Source organism: Ursus arctos, unplaced genomic scaffold, assembly GCF_023065955.2.
Source record: "Ursus arctos isolate Adak ecotype North America unplaced genomic scaffold, UrsArc2.0 scaffold_10, whole genome shotgun sequence".
NCBI lineage: Eukaryota > Metazoa > Chordata > Mammalia > Carnivora > Ursidae > Ursus > Ursus arctos.
This window is the reverse complement of record NW_026622764.1, coordinates 66464952-66485634: the sequence shown is the minus strand read 5'-3', so window position 1 is coordinate 66485634 and position 20683 is coordinate 66464952. Positions and strand designations below refer to the sequence as shown.

The window sequence follows — 20683 nt, the reverse complement described above, 5'->3', positions numbered from 1 at the left end:
CTTGCTTATTTTTGATTTGATAATGCTCATTGTCCTAGAAACCTCATGGTGGGGATTCTTTGAGGTATAGAATTTGACTTACATTTGGTGCTTGGTAGTACTACCAGTCAGGGGTCACTGCATTCATGTGTTGAGGTTCTCTGGATAACTTAGGTAATGTGAACTATAGCAAATGTGCAAGCCTATGGCAAAAACTAGTTAGCTGCATCTGTTACTATGTTGCTCTGCTTATTACCGAGGTAGTTTTCTCTGCTGTTCACTGTGGCTGTTATTGAGGGCAGGGCTCATGTTGATTTCTGGCTTATCTTTGTGGATATTACCTTTTTGGAGACGGGGTAGTATTGTGCATTAATGTCAGGAGGGTCTCTTATTTGATGTTCTGCCTTGACAGGTTAAGATTTACCTCTGTCCCCCTTCCCTCATGAGACCACCAAAATTGAACTCTAGATTTGTCAGGTTTGGCAATGCCCTCAGGGCGTTAATGGATATAATGCTCCAGTGCTCCATTTACCTCTCTGGATTCCTGTATTCTCTTTTATTTGGGACATGTAATTTTTGGTGCTTTAACAAATAAGCTTATTTTGGATGTTTTTGTTTTCTGTTACTTATAGTTTTTGTAGTTGGAGGGTTACTGCAAATAACCCAACTTAACCATTAGTAGAAATGGAAGTGAAAATACAACTGAAAAAAATTGGGGAAATGCTTAATAAAATTTTTCATTAATTAGTAATTCATTAAGTGAGTTACTATAAATTAGGAAGTATTTTTAAATTATTTGGTTGGGGGGACAGGTTACTTTTCATGTTTATTATTAATTTTGTTTATGCCTATTTTTTTGTTTGCTTCTAATAGTTTTCTTGTTTTAGGGGTAAAAATATTTCCATCATGGCTCATTCAAAGACAAGAACCAATGATGGAAAAATTACTTATCCTCCTGGTGTCAAGGAAATCTCAGATAAAATATCTAAAGAAGAGATGGTGAGACGGTTAAAGGTGAGTAAAATTGTGTTACGTTTTGGGGCATCTGTTTAGGGTGGGCGGTTACCTGTGGAAATCACATAAGGCTGTATTTTGTTTGGGCACCTTAAAAACAAATAAAAGCTAAAAATGGCAGGGAAAGGATCGAGGAGAGTGGAAGTAGGTGAAGAACTGTAGGGTTTCCTTAGCTACTGTTAATAGGAGAGCAACTGGAAAGGTGAAGCTTAGATTTTCTAGGGCCTCCTATACTTGGGTATAAAGAATAAATCTGTAGTACTCTTACATTCATTGTTGTCTGTATAAAGTTCTCCTTTGTCCTATATCTCATTTATTTTACAAAAACAATCATTTTAACCTAAGAAAGGAAGTTTTAAGTCTTTGTACTGAGCACTTGGGCTGTATTTTACTTACTTGTAAGTTATTTTAGAGTAGGTTAAAGAGCTTTACTTTCAGCTTCTCTCTCTGCTTCTAACATGGCAGCAGTGAATCAGGATTGATGGTGACCTTCCATAGATGAGGTGGTCTGTGTATGGCTAGAGTCTCTTTATATGTGTTTGAACAATATTTTACCTTTTGTTCAGGGCAGTGATGGTGCCTGTGATTGTAAAATGGTTAAAGGAACAGAGTGGCCAAGCAGAAGGCTAAGCTGATTTATTAGTTGAGATGTTCTTTATTTTTGAGCATTTTTTTCCCCTTCTAAATTGTATCTACCTAGACATTTATGTTGCTTGATACATTATTATTTGTCTCTATTCCAAGACTGGAAAACCTGCATTAATTAATCATTGAAGACCCTGGAGCCTTAAAGCAAAGTATTGTTTTGTAGCTGTTGCTGTGTGGTTTATTTTTATTAGAAGAAAAGGACTCTAATACTTATAAATTTCACATAAAGTCTTAGTTTTGTGCATAAAGTATTAGAATGTCAGATATCACATTTTTTTTTTATTCAAAGGAAAAGACATCTTTGAGCAGATGAAAATTACAGATATGTGCTAGTTAGGAACTTGTGTCTGTTTTGTTAAAAATAGTGAAGCTACAAATCCTTTGTATGTGACACTTTTCATTTCTCTGTATCTACATTCCCTTGACCTATTGAGTTTTTAGAGAAGTGAATACTTTATTTCCTCAGATTAGTTTATATTTTAGCAATGATAGGTAAACATCTCTTTTGTTTCTAAGAAACTGTTAAATGAAGAAACTATACTTGGTTAACATTTCCTATCTTTTAGAGATGTTATTTCCTCAGACATCTTCTTTAATAGATGACTTACACATGAGCAATTGAGTTTAATAACACCATTTGAGTTGTAGACAGTTTTGAGGAATTCTCATTATCTTGCCCTTGTGTAAACTTCGTTGTTAGTTTTGGTGGAATGATTTCCACAGTGTTCACATTTAGTGTTTGTAATATGTTTTCATTATTTTTTAGACATTTATGCCCAGCAGTAATCTAGTTAATATACTTTTTCTTCATTTATTTATCTAATTTACACTTACCCACTATTTTTAGCAATCTTCTTAGAGAAATATAAAAAGGATTTAATGTGGGCTGACAGTACTATTTTTGGTATGTACTGTTATAAGAGTAAGTTTCATAAATTAAAACAGTTTGTTAACATGTAAGGTGTCATTATTTATTATTTAATTTATAGAGTTTCCTATAATATTCTATTCAAAATATACTGAACCTCTCTTTTGTGAACAGATTCTAGAAAAAGACATGGTTTCCTGCATGTAGGTTTTTTTTTCTTTGTCTCTTTTCATGATATGCCTTGGCCATCAAAGCATATATCTTAAAAGAATAAAATTAGAAAGTGAGGAGAGTAGTCCTGGACCTTGTACCCATAAACTAACTATAGTGCCAGACTGGAGGGATTAGTTTACGGTTGGTTCTGGCATCTGGCATAGTAGAACTGAGGGTCCTCCCTGTGAGGAACACTTTCCCAAGAAGGCATTGGAGAACTTACTACTCAGAAATCTAGCTCTAGGGGCGCCTGGGTGGCACAGCAGTTAAGCGTCTGCCTTCGGCTCTGGGCGTGATCCCGGCATTGTGGGATCGAGCCCCACATCAGGCTCCTCTGCTATGAGCCTGCTTCTTCCTCTCCCACTCCCTCTGTGTTCCCTCTCTCGCTGGCTATCTCTATCTCTGTCAAATAAATAAATAAAATCTTAAAAAAAAAAAAAGAAATCTAGCTCTATAGCAGAGTAGAAATCCTTATATTTTTCAAGGACCAGGTCATAGGTAAATTGATAGTTGGTGGCCAGCCCCTCTTGTTGATTAGTATTTGCAGCACCACCTAGTGGATGCCAGATGGTCACCTTTCCATTAGGGTTATTTAAATGTGTATTCCTGTCAAGTTAGGCAATTTAAAGCCTCATTTGAGGTAAGAATACTGTGGACTGAGGGTTCATTGTGACAACTAATACCGAAATTAGAAAAAGCTCTTCATAGAATTCAACGAGTACCATTCCTCACCATTTTTATTTCTGTCCTACTTCTTTGATATAAATGTTTTTGAAAAAGGAACCATTTCTTATAGGTTCTTTCTGCTTACTCCATATATGCCATTTGAATCCTACTAATAAACTGTCCATGTCATGTTCTCTTTTACTGTGGCACAAAAAATACTTTGTTGGATGCTATGGTAGTCACTTCGTGGTAGCTTTTTACCGTTTAGGAATACATTTTCATCATCCTTTCTTTAATCTGTTTATTGTCTTTTAGCCGAATATACAAGTCCATGTATCTGGAGTGGTTTATGGGTCAGATGGAAAAATAAATTGTTTTTTTCTTTTCCTAGGTTTTTTCTTTAGAAGTATAATAAAAGGAGTAGATATATTATAAAGAGGGGTTGCTCTTTTGAAGACAGACATATTCCTTTTAGTCCATTGTGAAAGTGAGAACAGAAACGCCATGTAAGGCTAGTTTTAAACTTTTTATCTGGTTAGTGGGTATGATGGGTACATGAAAAGTATTTTACCCTTTTAAAGAAAAGTTATTTTTCCTGTAGTTTGAGAAGGATCTTTTCTCTCAGACACTTAGAGGGGAAAAATGAAAGTACTGTATATTATTTATTTGGAAGTTAATCTTTGCAGTTAATATGGTTGTTATTTCAAATGACTATTTTTGCATGAAGGATTTCATTATTTCATTATTTTGTTTTTGAATAGATGGTTGTGAAAACTTTCATGGATATGGACCAGGACTCTGAAGAAGAAAAGGAGCTTTATTTAAACCTAGCTTTACATCTTGCTTCAGATTTTTTCCTCAAGCATCCTGACAAAGATGTTCGCTTACTGGTAGCCTGCTGCCTTGCTGATATTTTCAGGATTTATGCTCCTGAAGCTCCTTATACATCCCCTGATAAACTAAAGGCAAGTACTGATTTAAAGAACTTCCAGGATTGACTGATACTTTCAATTTATGTTTGTAACTAAATTGGGACTTAAAGTATTTAGATACTGCAGCAGTCTTTTGTTAAACAACTTTTTTTTTTAAAGAACTCCCCCACCCCTCATTTAGTACTTACTTTTGTAAAACAATTTTTGATCTTTAGGATAGGAAGTAGCTTAGTGCAGTGTATTCTATATTTCTTATATTATCATTAGTTCTATTTCAGTGACACTCGGGGGGTGGGGGTGGGGGGATACTCCCTTTTCCCTTTTGAACATCTATACTAAAGACCGTATTCGTTATTTAAAACATAGTATGTAGTATAAGCCTGAATTTATACTCTATGAGTCCTAATGTGTGTGTGGTGTGAATTGCTTGGAAGGAAATACAGTGAACAAAATTTTAATGAACAGGTAGAAAAGACACCTAGTACTTGGTTAAAGTAGTTGTAAGTAAAGCCATATGAATAGAAAATCTTTAAAAGATGATAAAAGGAATAGCATGATTAATCCAGCTGCTAGAAAGTGTGAAATAACTAGAGCTGTGCAAAAAGATATTGAATAAAACAGGTTGGAAAACTAGAAAAACCATTAGTAATAAAAGGTAATTGTGGGGGTGCCTGGGTGGCTTCCTCAGTTAAGCATCTGCCTTCAGCTCAGGTCATGATCCCTGGGTCCTGGGATGGAGCCCAGCTTAGTGGGGAGTCTGCTTCTCCCTCTCCCTCTCCCTCTGCACCACCCCTCCGCTTGTGGTCTCTCTCACTTTCTCTCTCTCAAATAAATAAAATCTTTAAAAGAAAGAGATAATTGTGGAAATTGTGGGTTAGAGAATGAGTCTATAGGAAGATTATTAATACCAGTGTGGAGAAAATGATGGCAATATAGGTTTATTTCATTTAACAAGTATTGATGTTAAATTATGTGTTAGGAACTGGGTTTACAGTGATGAAAAAGAGTCCTGATATGATTCCTGATAACTTTGATCAAGTCTGCCAAAATTCTGGTGTGGAATGCCCAAACTGGTTTGGGCATGATTGTTTACTATTTTAATTGGTAAAGAATCTCAGGATAGGGACAGTATTTGTCACCTGAAGGTAGAATTGAAGTATGAAATTTGAGAATGGTCAGAGGTTTAAGTAGGTATCATGAGCTGGTCTGTGGAGTTGTGTACCCAGGTATATATTTTGTTTTCTAGTTATAGACCTCTAATTTGGAGATGGCCTGTGAGGCTCTTCCTTACCGGTGTCTTGTTGGCATTCTTATGAAGAGGAAGGTCTTAAGAGTGCTGCTGCAGGTTTCTTCTACCTCTCAGGGCTTTGGGGTAATGAAAAGTCCTCCCCAGAGAATACCTACCTCTCTGTTCTCTTTATAACAGGACAGTTTATAAGAAGAATATTGAGGAGCTGTGATTAAAGTAGAGTCTTTTTGGATTATTCCATAGCTGAAAAATTTACAGTATCTTTTTTTTTAAAAAATATTTTATTTATTTATTCGACAGAAATAGAGACAGCCAGCGAGAGAGGGAACACAAGCAGGGGGAGTGGGAGAGGAAGAAGCAGGCTCATAGCGGAGGAGCCTGATGTGGGGCTCGATCCCGTAATGCCGGGATCACGCCCTGAGCCGAAGGCAGACGCTTAACTACTGTGCCACCCAGGCACCCCAAAATTTACAGTATCTTAACTTTTTCTGCTCAGATTTTTTGGTCTTCTTTAAGTGACTCTTTTCTTTTATGGGGGTAGTACTTAAAAACTATTCTTTTCCAGGGTGTTCTCTAAACGTGTATGGAGTAGTTTTCACTGTTGATTAGCACAAAGTTTGTATTTTTCTTTGTCTGTAGTAGCAATAGTAGAAAACTGTGACACTTTGATGCTCATATTTCCACTGTAAGTTTATCATCATCAGAAAACCCTTTTTATATACTTGGTTTCATGTGTAGGTCAGTGATAGTTGGAGAGGTTATAAATGAGTGGCTGTTGTCTTTTGTCTCCAGATAGTCATTGTGGCGCTTGGTTTTCTTTTAGTCACAGTCTTTAGTTAGGAGGATTTATTCACAAAAGATGTATTTTGTACAGTACTACTATCAAAGTAACCATTTTTGAAGGATGTACTTACCATAGTATTCTTTTGAAAAGCTAGTCAGTTAACTGCATATTTCTTCCCTTTTAAAAATATTCTTATCCTTTTACTTATAAGGGACACATTTTTCTCTTTTCTTTTTATTTATTTAATATTATTTATATTTATTTATTGATTAGCATGATTTCTTTCTTTTTTTTAAAGATTTTATTTATTAGAGAGAGAGAGACAGCGAGAGAGGGAACACAAGCAGGGGGAGTGGGAGAGGGAGAAGCAGCCTTCCCGTCAAGTGGGGGTAGCCTGATGCAGGCCTCGATCCCAAGACCCTGGGATCATGCCCTGAGCCGAAGGCAGACGCTTAACGACTGAGCCACCCAGGCGCCCCTGATTGGCATGATTTCTTTGCAGAATTAGCTTTTATAATTTTACCCTCTTCCAGAATATTAAGAACATCATCTCCATAAAAATTGCCTTAAAGGGACATTGAACCTATCTCTATCCAGGTACAAAAGGAAGACGTAGTAAAAAATCAAAAGCCAACAGATAGAGACAGATTGAGAAATGGTGGGGAAAAAAAACAAGTAATTATAATGATTAGGTAGGTAGCTTGAAAGTTAACTTCTCCAGTTCTTTTTAAAATTTCTAAGTTTCTGTGATCTAGTGTGTTTTCACTTGGTGATTTATTTTGGAATTTTAAGTTTCCTAAACTGTGTTTTTGCTGTATAATTACCTATATAGTACTGTTCCAGCAAACCTAATTAGCTCTCAGTCACATTATTAGTATAACCTTTGTTATTAGTATGTAATACTAATACTAATAACATTATAAATATAACCTTTGTTATACTGATAATAGGATAAATTTTGGTTTACTAGTTTTTGGGTTTAGTTTTTTAACTTGTTTGAAGATGAAGTTTTTCATTCTCTAAGATCATGGTAAATCATTTACTATTTTCCTGTGAAGGGTAATAAGATATTTAGTGTTTTATGTGATAAGGTTTTATATGATAAGGTTCTTTTAAAAAGTTCCAGCCAAATACAGTCTTGTCCCGTGTTGTCATCCCCCCCACCCCCCGCGGTTCTTTACAATTTATCATGGTAGATAATACACATGAGTACTGAATTAGCTTTAGGAGGTTAGTGAGTATTTTCATTTAGAATTCATAATCTAAATAATACCTTGTCTCTTTTTCTTGAAGGATATATTTATGTTTATAACAAGGCAGTTGAAGGGGCTAGAAGACACAAAGAGCCCACAATTCAATAGGTATTTTTACTTACTTGAGGTAAGCAATGTATCTCGAGAAGACATTTTAAATTGGTTTTTGTGCTTGTATATTTTTACTAATTAAAGTGTTTACCTTTCATTTTTTTTTCTTTTTATTTTAGAACATTGCTTGGGTCAAGTCGTATAACATATGCTTTGAGTTGGAAGATAGCAATGAAATTTTTACCCAATTATACAGAACATTATTTTCAGTTATAAAGTAAGTTTATTTTACTAGGCATGTAACATTTTTTTAAATATAAAGAATTTAGAACTTACAGGTGAATATGCATAAACTGTGTTTGTTATGATGAATATATGGAAGCCTAAGAGTTGTAACTTAAGAACTCATTAACATTATTTTTATAGATGTTTTAAAAATGAATAGAATTTAACTTTGTATTATAAGGTATACACAAGAATGGTATAAGGCAACCTATAGCCAAAAAAAATGTTTTTTGGATTATATTTTTGCCTTTTAATTAAATATTACCGACTCTCTGATTCATGTAAATAGTTGAGGTTTTTTTGTGTATTCTTTAATATTACCTATTGGAATCAACTTCAAGGCAATTTGATTTTCTGAATTTAAGGTAAAACTAAAGATGACATTTGATTTAATTACTTTTGATTGTGAGACTGGTTAAAATTAGGGAAAAATAATCCAAGAAATGTAGTTTAAAAATATATTTTTGATACCACTGTAAGATTTGGGAGAGGGAAACTTTAAATGAATATATGGAATTTGATTTAATTAATATTTTAATATCATGTTTTATAAAGTGTAGTGTTTGTCAACACCATGTTATGAGTAAATCCTGTACAGTTTATAATGTCTATTTTGAATTTCAGCAATGGCCACAATCAGAAAGTTCATATGCACATGGTAGACCTCATGAGTTCTATTATTTGTGAAGGTGATACAGTATCTCAGGAGCTTTTGGATACAGTTTTGGTAAATCTGGTACCTGCCCATAAGGTAAGTAGCAGTATGTACTGAAGTATGTCTAGAGCCCATTAATATTAAGGTCAAGAGCTTGTGCTTATGCTCTAAATATAATTTTTCCTGCTTCAACCATAGTTTTGGAGAATCTTTTTTAATTGATTAATATTAATATTAGTCATGCTTAATGCTTAATAAAACATGGTACACTTGTTACTAATTAAATTAAATAGACGTAGTTTATGTGATAAAATATCTGTAATAACTCAGTTTTGTATAGGGTATGTTTCAGGAGTGATAGCTACTTCCATGCTGTCACAAAACTTTACATGTCAGGAGATGCTGAAACCAGTTAGAGCCTTAAGTGAAAAACAGCAGTAATGTAGATGGAGAGGAGGGGTGAAATTAAAAGGGAATTCTTTACTAATTTGTGGACAAAAGGATATGCTGATGACAGTGTTTTTTCCCTGGGTGATGTTAATCAAGATGTGTGTTTGTGTGTCATGTCCTTTGAAAATGATTAACTCTCCAGTAAACAGTTGGAAATAAATAATGGTTCTGTGAAAGAGACAAAAGAGAGAGGTTAAAGAGAGGGACCAGTCACCAGTATAAAGATCTGTGCAAACTGAAGACCTTTTTGCAAGATATAATCTAAGTTTTATAGGTATATGACATTTATACAAATAGTGCTTCAATGGAAATGACCTCATAATTTAATATTTCCCAGACTCTCAAAGAAGATAGTCCATCAATGCTGAAAGTCAGATACTGCAAATAGACTTAAAAATTCAAATAAATATTAGATAAAAATAATACCCTTAAATGAATTTAAGATAACATATGCTTAAAGGGATCGAAGACGTACAAATAAGAGTTAAAAACATGATAGCTAGATATACGAAAGGAGAAGTTTAGGAAAAAGGTAGAAATGAAATATGGTCATTGAAATTAAGATCTCTGTAGGATTATAAAATGACGTTTAGAGAACTGGGAGACAGATCAGAGGAAATTACACAGATAAAGTGAGATAAAGGAAACATAGAAGATACTGAGACATGAAAAATAGAATAAAAAGGACCAATATATTTAGTAGTGATTTCAGAACACAAAGTAGAAAGTCGAGAAGAAATGTGTACATAGGAATTTGCTTAATATGTTCCAGATATGTCGAAAAGCATGAATTTATGGGTTAAGTAGCAAGTGTCATGAGAGGAATAAATAAAAACAAATCCCAGTCTAAGAACATCCTGTAGAAATTATACAACACCAAACCAAAGATAATCTGTAAAGCACCCAGAGGGAAAAGACATAGCTCTCACCAAGGAATAATGATTAAACTGATTGCTCACTTCTCAGTAGCAAGGATAGATGCCAGAAGATAATAGAACTGTATTTCCGAAGTGCTAAGAAAAAATAATTGTGCATTTGTGTGTGTATGTGTGTGTAGTTGCATATCCAATTTGAGTGAAATTAAGACATTAAATATTTACTTGTCAAGATTCGTCCTGAAAGAACTACTATGTGAGTGCTGTAGAATGATGGAAATTGAATTAAAAGAAGCAAGAAAGAAGACATAATGGTGAACAAAGAAATGCATTCAATAAGAACTGATCTATAAAAAAAAAAAAGTGGCAATAGTAATTATAATGATTAAAGAGATTAACAAAATGGTCCCGAACTACTGAATATGAATAACATATAAGATTGAATGGCTTAATGGAGTTAATGAGTGATCTAATCTTGGTGGTGATCAAGAGTATATAGCTATTGATTAACTTCTAACTTGAAGTATTCATATTAAAATTTTCAGGGTTACAGTAAAAGGAAGAATTACAGTAAATGTAAATGGTCTAAATTTACAACTTAAAACATTGTCAGATTTGATTGAAAATAATCCAGCTCTTCAATAAGAGATAAGAACAAAATACTGTTGCAAAAATGTTGAGAGCTTTTGAAGGGATGTAAAAGAGACTTGCCAGGAATGTACTAACTGAAAGAAAACTGAAGCAGCTTGTACTGATATTAGATGTAATAGTCTTTACTGTGTAAAGAAGGAATTTGTCGAAGGATAAAGGGTTTAGTTCTCAAGAAGGTATTCAAACTTGCATGTACATAGGCTGAAAATATATAGGGTTTGTACATAGGCTGAAAATATATAAAGTATAAATTGAAAGAGTTATTAAGTAAGAGAAAGAAACAAACTCAAAATTTGGTGGGCCATTTTAACACTTCTCCCAGTGATTATAAATTAAGTAAATCAGTAGTTTATAAGAATATTGAGGATTTGAAACAAAAACAAGTTTATAGCAACCATAATTTATTGAAAGAATAAATCCTGATGGGCAATTATAAAATATTTAGAAATAATAATGAAAATGATACATATTAAAACTTGTGGGATACAACTTAAAATGTTTTTAAAATTAGTTTTATTAGGTAAGTGTCCAATTCAAGAAGTTATAAAAATATCAGAGTATACAAAGTATGTAAGGAAGAAAAGAATGAAATACAGAAATCAATGAAATAGAAAATATAGTGACAGGTGCCTGGGGTGGCTCAGTCAGTTAAGTGTCTGCCTTCAGCCCAGGCCATGATCCCAGAGTCCTGGGATCGAGTGCCTCATTGGGCTCCCTGTTCAGTAGGGTGTCTGCTTTTCTGCCTCTCCCCTGGCTCATGCTTACTTGCGCGCACGCGCTCGCTCTCTCTCTCACTGTCTCTCAAATAAATAAATAAAATTTTTAAAAGAAAAAAAAAGTGACATTTCACAGAATCTCAAAGCTGGCAATATGAAAATGTATTGAATAAACAAATCCTTGGCAAGTTGAATCAGGAAAAAGGAGATGGTATCTATATACACTTTTAGAATGAAATGGGAACCGCAGACATTAAAAAAAATAAAAGTATAATTCCATGAAGAATATTTTATGCTAACATATTTGGAATTAGGTAAAAGAAATTCCTAGAAAGTGTAACTTGCCAGATTTGTCTTGAGAGAAAATCTTGAATAACCTTTAACCAGCAAAAGAGATCTAATTGGTTTTAAATACTATATCCATAAAATGAACAAAATCCCTTCCTCCCAAACAACAATAGCAACCATAATAAAAGCAACAGCAGTAGAACACAAACTTACCACAAAAGAACTGAAAATGAGTCAGGAGATACCTACTAATCATTTGAATTGCATTATAATCTTAATATCAAGCAAACTTTTCCAGATTATAGAAAATGAAGAAATGCTCCACAATTTACTTCATGAATGGATATAATCTTCATAGGGAAACTAGACAAAACCAAGCAAGTAAGAAGAATCATAGGCTAATTTAAAGTCATAATGACATAAATTCAACATAGAGTAGTAGCATTTGGAATGGTATAAACTAATATTGATAATGAGCAAACTGGCTTTATTTTAGGAAATTAAGAATGGGTTAACATTAGAAAATGTTAACAATAGACTAAGATTTTTATGTAAATTAACAGATCAAAGAAAATATCAATAGATGTTGAAAAAGACCATGTGATAAAATTCAGTATAATTTATGATAAAACCTCTTAGCAGATTTGAAATAGCAAGGAACTTCCATAAAGTGATAAGGGTATGTATGATACTGTACTTAATGGTGAAATGCTGGAGCATTTTTTTTGAAGGTTAGTAACACTTCTACTCAGGAAAAAGGCAACACTGCCATTTCTAATCAGCATTAATTAAAGGTCTTATGTTAGTGGAATAAAATGGGATAAAAGATAAAAGGATCAGAAAGAAGAAATAAACTGAAATTATTTGCGGATAATATGCAGAAAACACAAAACTATATACAGATAAGTTTCTAGAACAAATAAGAAAATTCTGCAAGGTGCTAGATATAAGTTCAATATATGAAAAGCTGTTAGTATAATTTAATAAGTTTGTAGTGTTAACAAAGACTTGAGCTGCTTAGAAATTTCACAGAAATGTGCAACTTTATGTTAAATCATAGTTGACTAAAAAGTATAAAGACTTAAATATGCTGTGTGATTTGTTATATTTATGGGATGGAAAACTCAGTATCATAATGATGCCAGATTTCTGCATAGGAATAGATAATCCAATCAAAAGAGAAGGTTTGTGTGTGGGTGATTTGACAAACTGATTTTAAAATTCACATTGAAGAGCAAATGGCCAATAATAGCTAACCATTTTTGAAGGAGAATAGAAAGTGTGGACTTAATTCTACCACCTGGTGTTAAGACACTGTTTCCATATATCCCTTTGACTATAATCAGGCAGTAATAGACAAAGGGACATATGGAAGTAATGGAGAATTTACAAGTGGATGCATAATTATATAGAAACTTGAGAATGTGGATATTATAGTAGGTCACTGGAGGGAATAACAGACACTTTAATGACTGGTTTTAGGACAATCAGATATCCATATGGGAAATAATATTATTTTACACCATACATAAAAATAAATTACAGGTAGAATAAAGATCTAAATCTGAAAAATCTTTAAATTTGTATTTCAAAATATAAAGCAACATCTAAATCTCATTGTGGAGGAGAATTTCTTAAGAAAGATACAGCAAGCACAAGCCAAATAGTAAAATATTGATATATTTGGTTGCATTAAGTCTAGAAACTTCTCTAAGATACCATGAACATTGTGAAAAGACAAATATAAGCTAAGATACGTTATACATAAAATTGACAAAGGTTTAGTATGTAGAATTTATAGAGAAACACTACAAATAAATAAGGACAAAAAAGCCTATGTGAAAAATGGCAGAGGTGGAATTTACAAAAAATTATTTCTTATATGCCCAAGGAAGCATGTATAAGACATACAATTTAATGTCTGTGAATAGGAGAATGAGTAAATAAGCTGTAGTATATTATATGGTAAAATACTAAACAGCAGTTGGAAAGGAAATAATTCAATGGAAGCATCAATGCAGGTAAATCTAAAAATATGCTAAATGTGAGTTTCAGGATATCTACAGTGTAGATACTGTTTCCTGTAATGTTTTTAAATTGGAGCAATTCTCTTTTAGATCTTTGGTCTTGATTGTTTTTGTTATCATCAGAATCTCTTAGAAACATGTTTTCTTACGATATTTTCTCTTGTACCTTTTTTCTTCTCATATTTTACTGTTTGTTATGTTTCTTGTTGTATCATTGACCTTATCTATGCTCTGAGATGTGCTTGAGTATATCTGCTGTCCCATAGCTGCCCCAAACTCTCATCTTTCCCCACCTGTGGTCCCCCTGTTCTTGTTCACATTAGAACCCAGTTCATTCTTTCAGGATGTTTTGGTTCTTCTGGACCTGGGGTAAAACAATCTGTATTTGTACTCAGCTGAGCTGATTTGACTTCGGGACTGGTTTTGGAATGACTGTCTCCTCTTCTAATAAACATTTATTGGTCTTTTCTATGTGGTTTACCTTATGCTGTGAATGAGATAGGAAGAGAATATAATTATCCTTTCTTGGAAGGGAGCTTATGATCTAGGTAGACCAGTTAGTCTCAAAAGAAGAAAAGTGGCTTTGCCTTCTCTTTTATTCTAATTGAGTTTTAGTTTCATCATTCATTTACTCAGGAGTATCTTTTTGGAATACAGTTAATATTTTGTTTTTCATAGTTAGAGATATATAATATAGATATTTGTGTTTTTCAGAATCTAAACAAGCAAGCATATGATTTGGCAAAGGCTTTACTGAAGAGGACAGCTCAAGCTATTGAACCATATATTACCAATGTAAGTCTTTCTCATAATTGGTTGTCAAAAGGATTAGCCAACATTTTAAAGATAGCTAGAAGCAAAATTTTGGCAGGTACATACTTTTAAATTTTGTACTGTTTTAATCACTAAATAATATATTTTCTTTCTCCTTAAAATTATTCTCATTTATTATTATATGGAAAGTTAGCTCTCACCTTGTTTGTTCATTCATTTGCTTCTTTCAAATTGCTTAAGAACTAAAATAGCTCTTATTTTGGTTAGCAAGATACACTGTTTGTTTCTAATGTTACAAATAGAATTAAATGTAATTAGATAAAACATATGGAACTTCTCATTATTCAGGGAAGTTACAGCTTTTTGGAGATTAAATTGATTTGTACAAGAAGTAGATATGAACTAATATCAAAGCTTTAAAGTTGAAGGCAAGTATGAATGGCAGCAATTTGATGACTATTGTCTCTCTTGCTGTCCCTGGGGTAGATTTCTGTTCATTAGCCTTTTCTGAAAAAGGGGAAGAATTGAGATGATATGAGCCCTTCCAATATTATCCCAAATCTGCTTATTTACACTTGACCATCTTTTAGCTATTTTCAGAAGTGTATTTTAGCTGATAGATTGGTTCACTGATAAAAGCTTATTTTAAGTTTTATTTTCTCTCCATAGTTCTGTTGACTTGCACAACTCTAGAGGACACCATTCACATGGAGTGTATTCACATGAGTGGTGCCTCCTGGAACAAATCTAGAACACAGTGTTAATGTTGGCCTCTGGAATTATGTAGCAGTTCTCTCTACTTACTTTCCACTTTTCACCCACCTTCAAATATGTAAAGGATGTAAATCTGTCTCTTGGCATAAAGTGAGAAACAAAGTCCTTTATAATCACTTATGTATATAATTTTCCTGAAGTTTATTGAAGGAGCATATTTCCTGTAGTATATAAAAAATGAAGTCAGTATATAAAATGCATCATGAAAAGATGTGCTTTGAAAAAGTAACAAACTTTATAGAACAGTATCTTGGTAAATTCCAGTTTTTGTTTCTGGCTTATGGCCTTAAATAATTCTAAACACATGATGATTTGGAAAAATGTATTTGATTTGTAAGGAAATTATTTTGGAGGGTGAACTTTCAGAAGCTGGACAAATTGTGTAATCTTTCTTAATAGCTCCAAATTGGCAGGGAATTCTAAATAATGATTTCTGCAAGTTTTGTGACTCTTGGTTATTGGCCAGAATAAATTGGTTGGCTTGAGTGGGTTGAGTTTTTTTTTCATTATTGACCTAATGGCTTTTGAAGTGTGTGGACACAGACTTAAGCATTCTGCGTGATTAATTAGCCTTCCCTTTTCCTTTGCTTCAAGTGCATCTGAATGACTATCTTCATGGCCCATTAGATACACTAGGTGAGCTCCTCCTGGTGGTCATTTCTTTAAATTGGTATTACCAAGCCAGATGTTTTTTAGGGAACACTTAAATTTTTTTGATGCCTTTTTTTCTGCCCCCCCCCCCCCCAACCAAACAAATAACACTATCCCATGTTAATATCTTTTCTAGACTTGGGGAAAGAAATATTTGATTGGATAATAAAAGAAAGAAAGGTCCAAGATGGAACGCTGGTATTTGTTGGAGCTAGGTGATGAGGTTCATTATAGTATTCTCTCAGCATATGTTAATGTTTGAATATACTTATAATTAGAGCTAAAAGAAAAAGGACCAGAGAAATACTTTTAGCAATCTCAGGTGCTTACATTTCCCTGTCACTAATACCTTATGTTAATTGCCTGTTCTTAGTTCTTGCCTGCAGAAGTAGAGCGGCCCTCTCCATACTTTCTTGTGGTATCTTTATCAGAAGATGAGGGGCGAGAGGTACAAGGCTAGTAGAATAGTCCGAGCATACTTCCAATTGTATATTTATTCCCAGTACTTGGTCCATTGTTTGATCTCTTGTTTTTTTGTTCCTTGCTTTATTTAATGGTTAGCTAAGAAGTCATTAAGAATTGCTTCCCCCCCCCTTTGTTCCCTTATACATCTTTTTTTTCTACTTCAGACTTTGACCTAGTGAACTTAATTGTCTTGTAGGATAAAATGAATTACAATATTAAAATAATTCTCAGCTTTTTTGAACTTGTACATGTAGCAGCCATTATTCATTTATCTTTCTAGTAGAGAATTAGCAAGCAAAAATACAGGTAGATGCTGAGATAATAATAACTACATTTCTATCTCTTTTTTCCCTACTTTTTTTCACTATCAGGGATATGATGTAGACACATTCAAGTTTGTTCTTTATAGTGATTCTTAAATATTTAGGACTTAAATCACTGGTGTTACAGATTATTTTTTAAAAATAAAATGTGTCACTTAACAAACTAAAAAGTGTATGTATTTTTTGAAAAGGTCAAACTATCAGAAACAAAAAGTATGTAATGACCTATCAAAAAACTTTCTGCATGAATCACTTCTTGGTAATTTTATTTATTTTATTTTTCATCAGAACTTTTTTTTTTTTTCTCGAGAAAGAGAGAGGAACAGAGAGGGAGTGTGCACGCCTGCGAATGAGCAGGTGGGAAGGGGCAGAGAGAGAATCTTAAGGAGGCTTCACAATGTGGTGCTCCATCTCACAACTCTGAGATCATGACCTGAGCCAGAATCAGGAGCTGGACACTGAACCAACTGAGCCACGTAGGCACCCCAGCAATACATTATTTTTTATTTTTTAATTTTTTTTAAATAATATTTTTTTATAAATTATTTTTTAATTACTGTATGTCGATGGTTTTTTTTTTAAAGACATACTGCTGTGGCACACTTAATAGACTACAGCATTTTTAATTTTTTTTAATTTTCAAATGTGGTTTCCCCAGACTGATAAAGAGGACAGTTATATCACATGACAAGGTGGCCAGATTGGAAAGGATTATTGTGGTCTTGTTAAGGAAAGGTTAGATTTACTATTTTTAAACAGGAAAAAATTTGTGAATGAAAACAAAGTCATTTTATTTTCAGCCTGAGTGAGAATTTAACCTTTGATGTCATGATGTCTTTTCCAACAAGGACAACAAACAAATTACTTTAAAACCAGTAAAAAAAGAAAAGTAAAATAGAATTTGTTCTTTTCTCCCCTTCATGGCTAGGTAGTTTGTACAGGTTCATAGACATAAGAAACTTCATTTAAGAATAACCTAAGAGTTAAAGCAAGCAGAAAAGACATAGAAATCTGAAATATTTGACTTTGTACTTTCCATATAGTAAGCCAGGTTTGTGTTAACTGTTACTGAGAGGAGAGATCAGGGCTTATGTAGTGTAAAAAATCCTTAAACTACTTCTTTAAGGAAACGGAAGATATTGTTGAGAATATGTGGTATATGCTCTGGGTTAATTTTTTATGAATTTGGAAGACTTTAAATAGAAACTGGACCATTATGTCATGTATCTTTACCAGTTTTAGTAGTAATATGGTAAATGATCTAAATGTGGAAACTAGTTATAGCTTGTTCCTTATAGAAACAAAATTGTTCAAATTTGGATTTTCCATGTGTGTGTATGTGTGCTTTTAATTAGATTTTAATGTGTGTGTGTGTGTGTGCGCTTTTAATTAATTTTAATTGGCTGTAAACTTTGTACATAATGTATACACTGTTTATCAGAATATAAAAGAAGACAAAAAGGATTAGGAAGAGGTTATATTGCATTATAAATGTAAAATTACATATTTTAAAAATGGAATCAGCCCCTTTTATGAGGGTGCAAGGTTTTGTCTTTAATGCTATTGTCTCCCATACATGCTAGGAGAACAAGGTGTGATCCCTTGACTTTAAGAAATTTATCTAGTAGGGAAATTAGACATGTACACAAATATAACTCTCTTACAGGATAAAATACAGTAAGTACTGTAATGGAAAAAAAAAGTACATTTGGTAGGTAGAGTGTTGATTGATAAGCTAATTGGTAAGTTAGTACAAATTATCTTTTATTGTGTATAAGGTGAATTTCATATACAAGGTGAACTAGCCTGTAGTTGTTTTCCACTTACTGTTAGAAATGTTTTGATAACTCTAGTTTGACTTTGTACAGAATAATAATGAATTTAATTGAATGATAATTAAGATTTTAGAAAATTCATTTTATCCGTGGCATTTCTATTAATGATAAATTTTCTTTCTCAAAAGTTTTTTAATCAGGTTCTGATGCTTGGGAAAACATCTATCAGCGATTTGTCAGAGCATGTCTTTGACTTAATTTTGGAGCTCTATAATATTGATAGTCATTTGCTGCTCTCAGTTTTACCCCAACTTGAATTTAAACTAAAGGTAATTATTTTAAAAGTGTTACGGTTCTGTCAACCAGATAAGCAAAGAACATTATTTGTGGCTCTTTAATTCTTACGGTGGTAGTTTTAGCTGAATGTTACAGATGTGGTGGTGTGTTACTGTTACTTATTTACATGTTTGTACCTTACCTCTTTGTTAATCTGCAATGCCTGGCATGGTGCCTAGCAGATAGTAGCCACTTAATTAATGATGATATTTTCCTTCAGATAATTTCCAGATAAATCTTAGGATGTGACTAACTTTTGAGGTCTAGCTATACATGAAGTTTCTTTTCAAGTTTTAGTGGTTCCCAAGACCCCTTGATTAGGCCGTGAAAATAGTTTAGGGTCTCTTATTCACATATCGTGAAATATTTTCCCTCTGTATATGTTATGTTATGCCTATGTTGAAAGTTCCATTACTTTTCACATAGTTCTCTGGAATCTTTTGGTGACATGTTCCTATTGCCTTGACATTAAATTATGTCATAAAATGGAGTTTCATTTGTAGATTTGGGGAATAGTCTTTGTTCTTCCAATTATTACAGGAAGATTAAAAAAAGCTGGTTATAATTAGTCATCTTTGATGAAACCTGATGTTACCATCCAGAGTAATTCTTAAATGATTTCCATGTTATATTTCTTGTTTGCAAAAATTTTGATTTGTCTCTTTCAAAACAAGAAAATAAACAATCCGTATTTGTAGTGTGAATATCCCACAAAACTACCAACTGATTATTCTCGTTTTATTCTGGGGTATATTTTTGGTCTATTTCTCAAGTGAACCACTTGATTCACTGGCCTGCCTGCCCCATATCTTCCCATGTAGTTAGCAATTTTGATGAGGCAATCATACTTTTAATTTTTTTGTTGGTCTGATTTTCTTTCTTTTCTTTCTCTTTTCTCTTTCTTTTCTTTTTTTCTCTTTTCTTTCTTTTTGTAAGATTTTATTTATTTGACAGAGAGGACAAGTAGGCAGAGCGGCAGGCAGAGGGAGACGCAGAAGCATGCTCTCCGCTGAGCAAGGAGCCTGATGCAGGGCTCGATCCCAGGACCCTGGGATCATGACCTGAGCCAAAGGCAGACGCTTAACTGACTGAGCTACCCAGGCGCCCCAGTCTAGAATTTTCTTTATTAAAAATACTGAATACTGTAAGAAATATAAAAGTAAGGAATTCTCATCCCTGTTTTTAAGTTTGCCATCTATTATAGAAGAGGAAAAAATTCAGATTTAATAAGCCAGATATTGTAAGTGTGCTAAAAGATAAACAGCGTACAATTGAAACAAAGGAAACAGATAGAGAAGCATATAGAGGTGTAGGAAGGTGGGTGAATTTGTGGAACACAAAGAATTATAGTTGGATAGTGGCATAAAGTAAGTTTAAATCATCCCTGGCAGCACATTAGAATCTTCACGTGTGGAGCCTTAGTAAACAAAACAGACGTCTGGGCATTAAACCAGACTAGTTGTTTTGATCAGAATTTTTGGCAGTAGAGTCCAGGCATTCAGTTTTTGGGTTTTTTTGGGAACTTTAGAGGCCATTTTTTTTAGATTGTTTTATTATTATTTTTCTTTTTGTAATAGCTTTATGCAGATATAATTCACGTACCATAAAAATCACCCATTTAAAGTAGACAATTCAGTATTTTTTAACGTACAGAGTCATGCAACTTTTGTGACAATTAATTTTAGAACATTTTTATCATCCCCCAAAAGAAATTTTAAACCCTTTAGTGGTGACCTTACATTCCTCCAGGACCCCAGCTGAAGACCTCAACCCAGTCACTAATTTACTTTCTGTCCCTGTAGATTACCTATTCTAGACATTTCTATAAATGGGACCATAGCGTATGTAGTCTTTTGTGACCGTAATCTTTAATTTAGCATAAAGTTTTCAAGGTTCTTCCATGTTGCAGTTTGTGTCAGTACTTCGTTCCTTTTATTGCTAAATCATATTTCATTGTATGGGTATACCATATTTTATCAGT

The 20683-nt window shown here is 33.3% G+C and overlaps 1 protein-coding gene across 6 annotated transcripts in view; it reads left to right on the top strand.

Annotated features, from left to right (window-relative positions):
* The window catches only part of PDS5B (PDS5 cohesin associated factor B), a 187081-nt gene that overhangs the window by 67094 nt on the left and 99304 nt on the right, over positions 1 to 20683 (top strand). For all 6 annotated transcript variants that reach the window (XM_026493117.4, XM_026493115.4, XM_048215552.2 and 3 more), the window contains exons 2-8: positions 867 to 993; positions 4150 to 4353; positions 7647 to 7733; positions 7837 to 7934; positions 8567 to 8693; positions 14319 to 14399; positions 18555 to 18695. In XM_026493117.4, the coding sequence (XP_026348902.1) occupies positions 886 to 993; positions 4150 to 4353; positions 7647 to 7733; positions 7837 to 7934; positions 8567 to 8693; positions 14319 to 14399; positions 18555 to 18695 (846 nt within the window). In that variant the 5' untranslated portion in view covers positions 867 to 885. The remainder of the gene's footprint in view (positions 1 to 866; positions 994 to 4149; positions 4354 to 7646; positions 7734 to 7836; positions 7935 to 8566; positions 8694 to 14318; positions 14400 to 18554; positions 18696 to 20683) is intronic.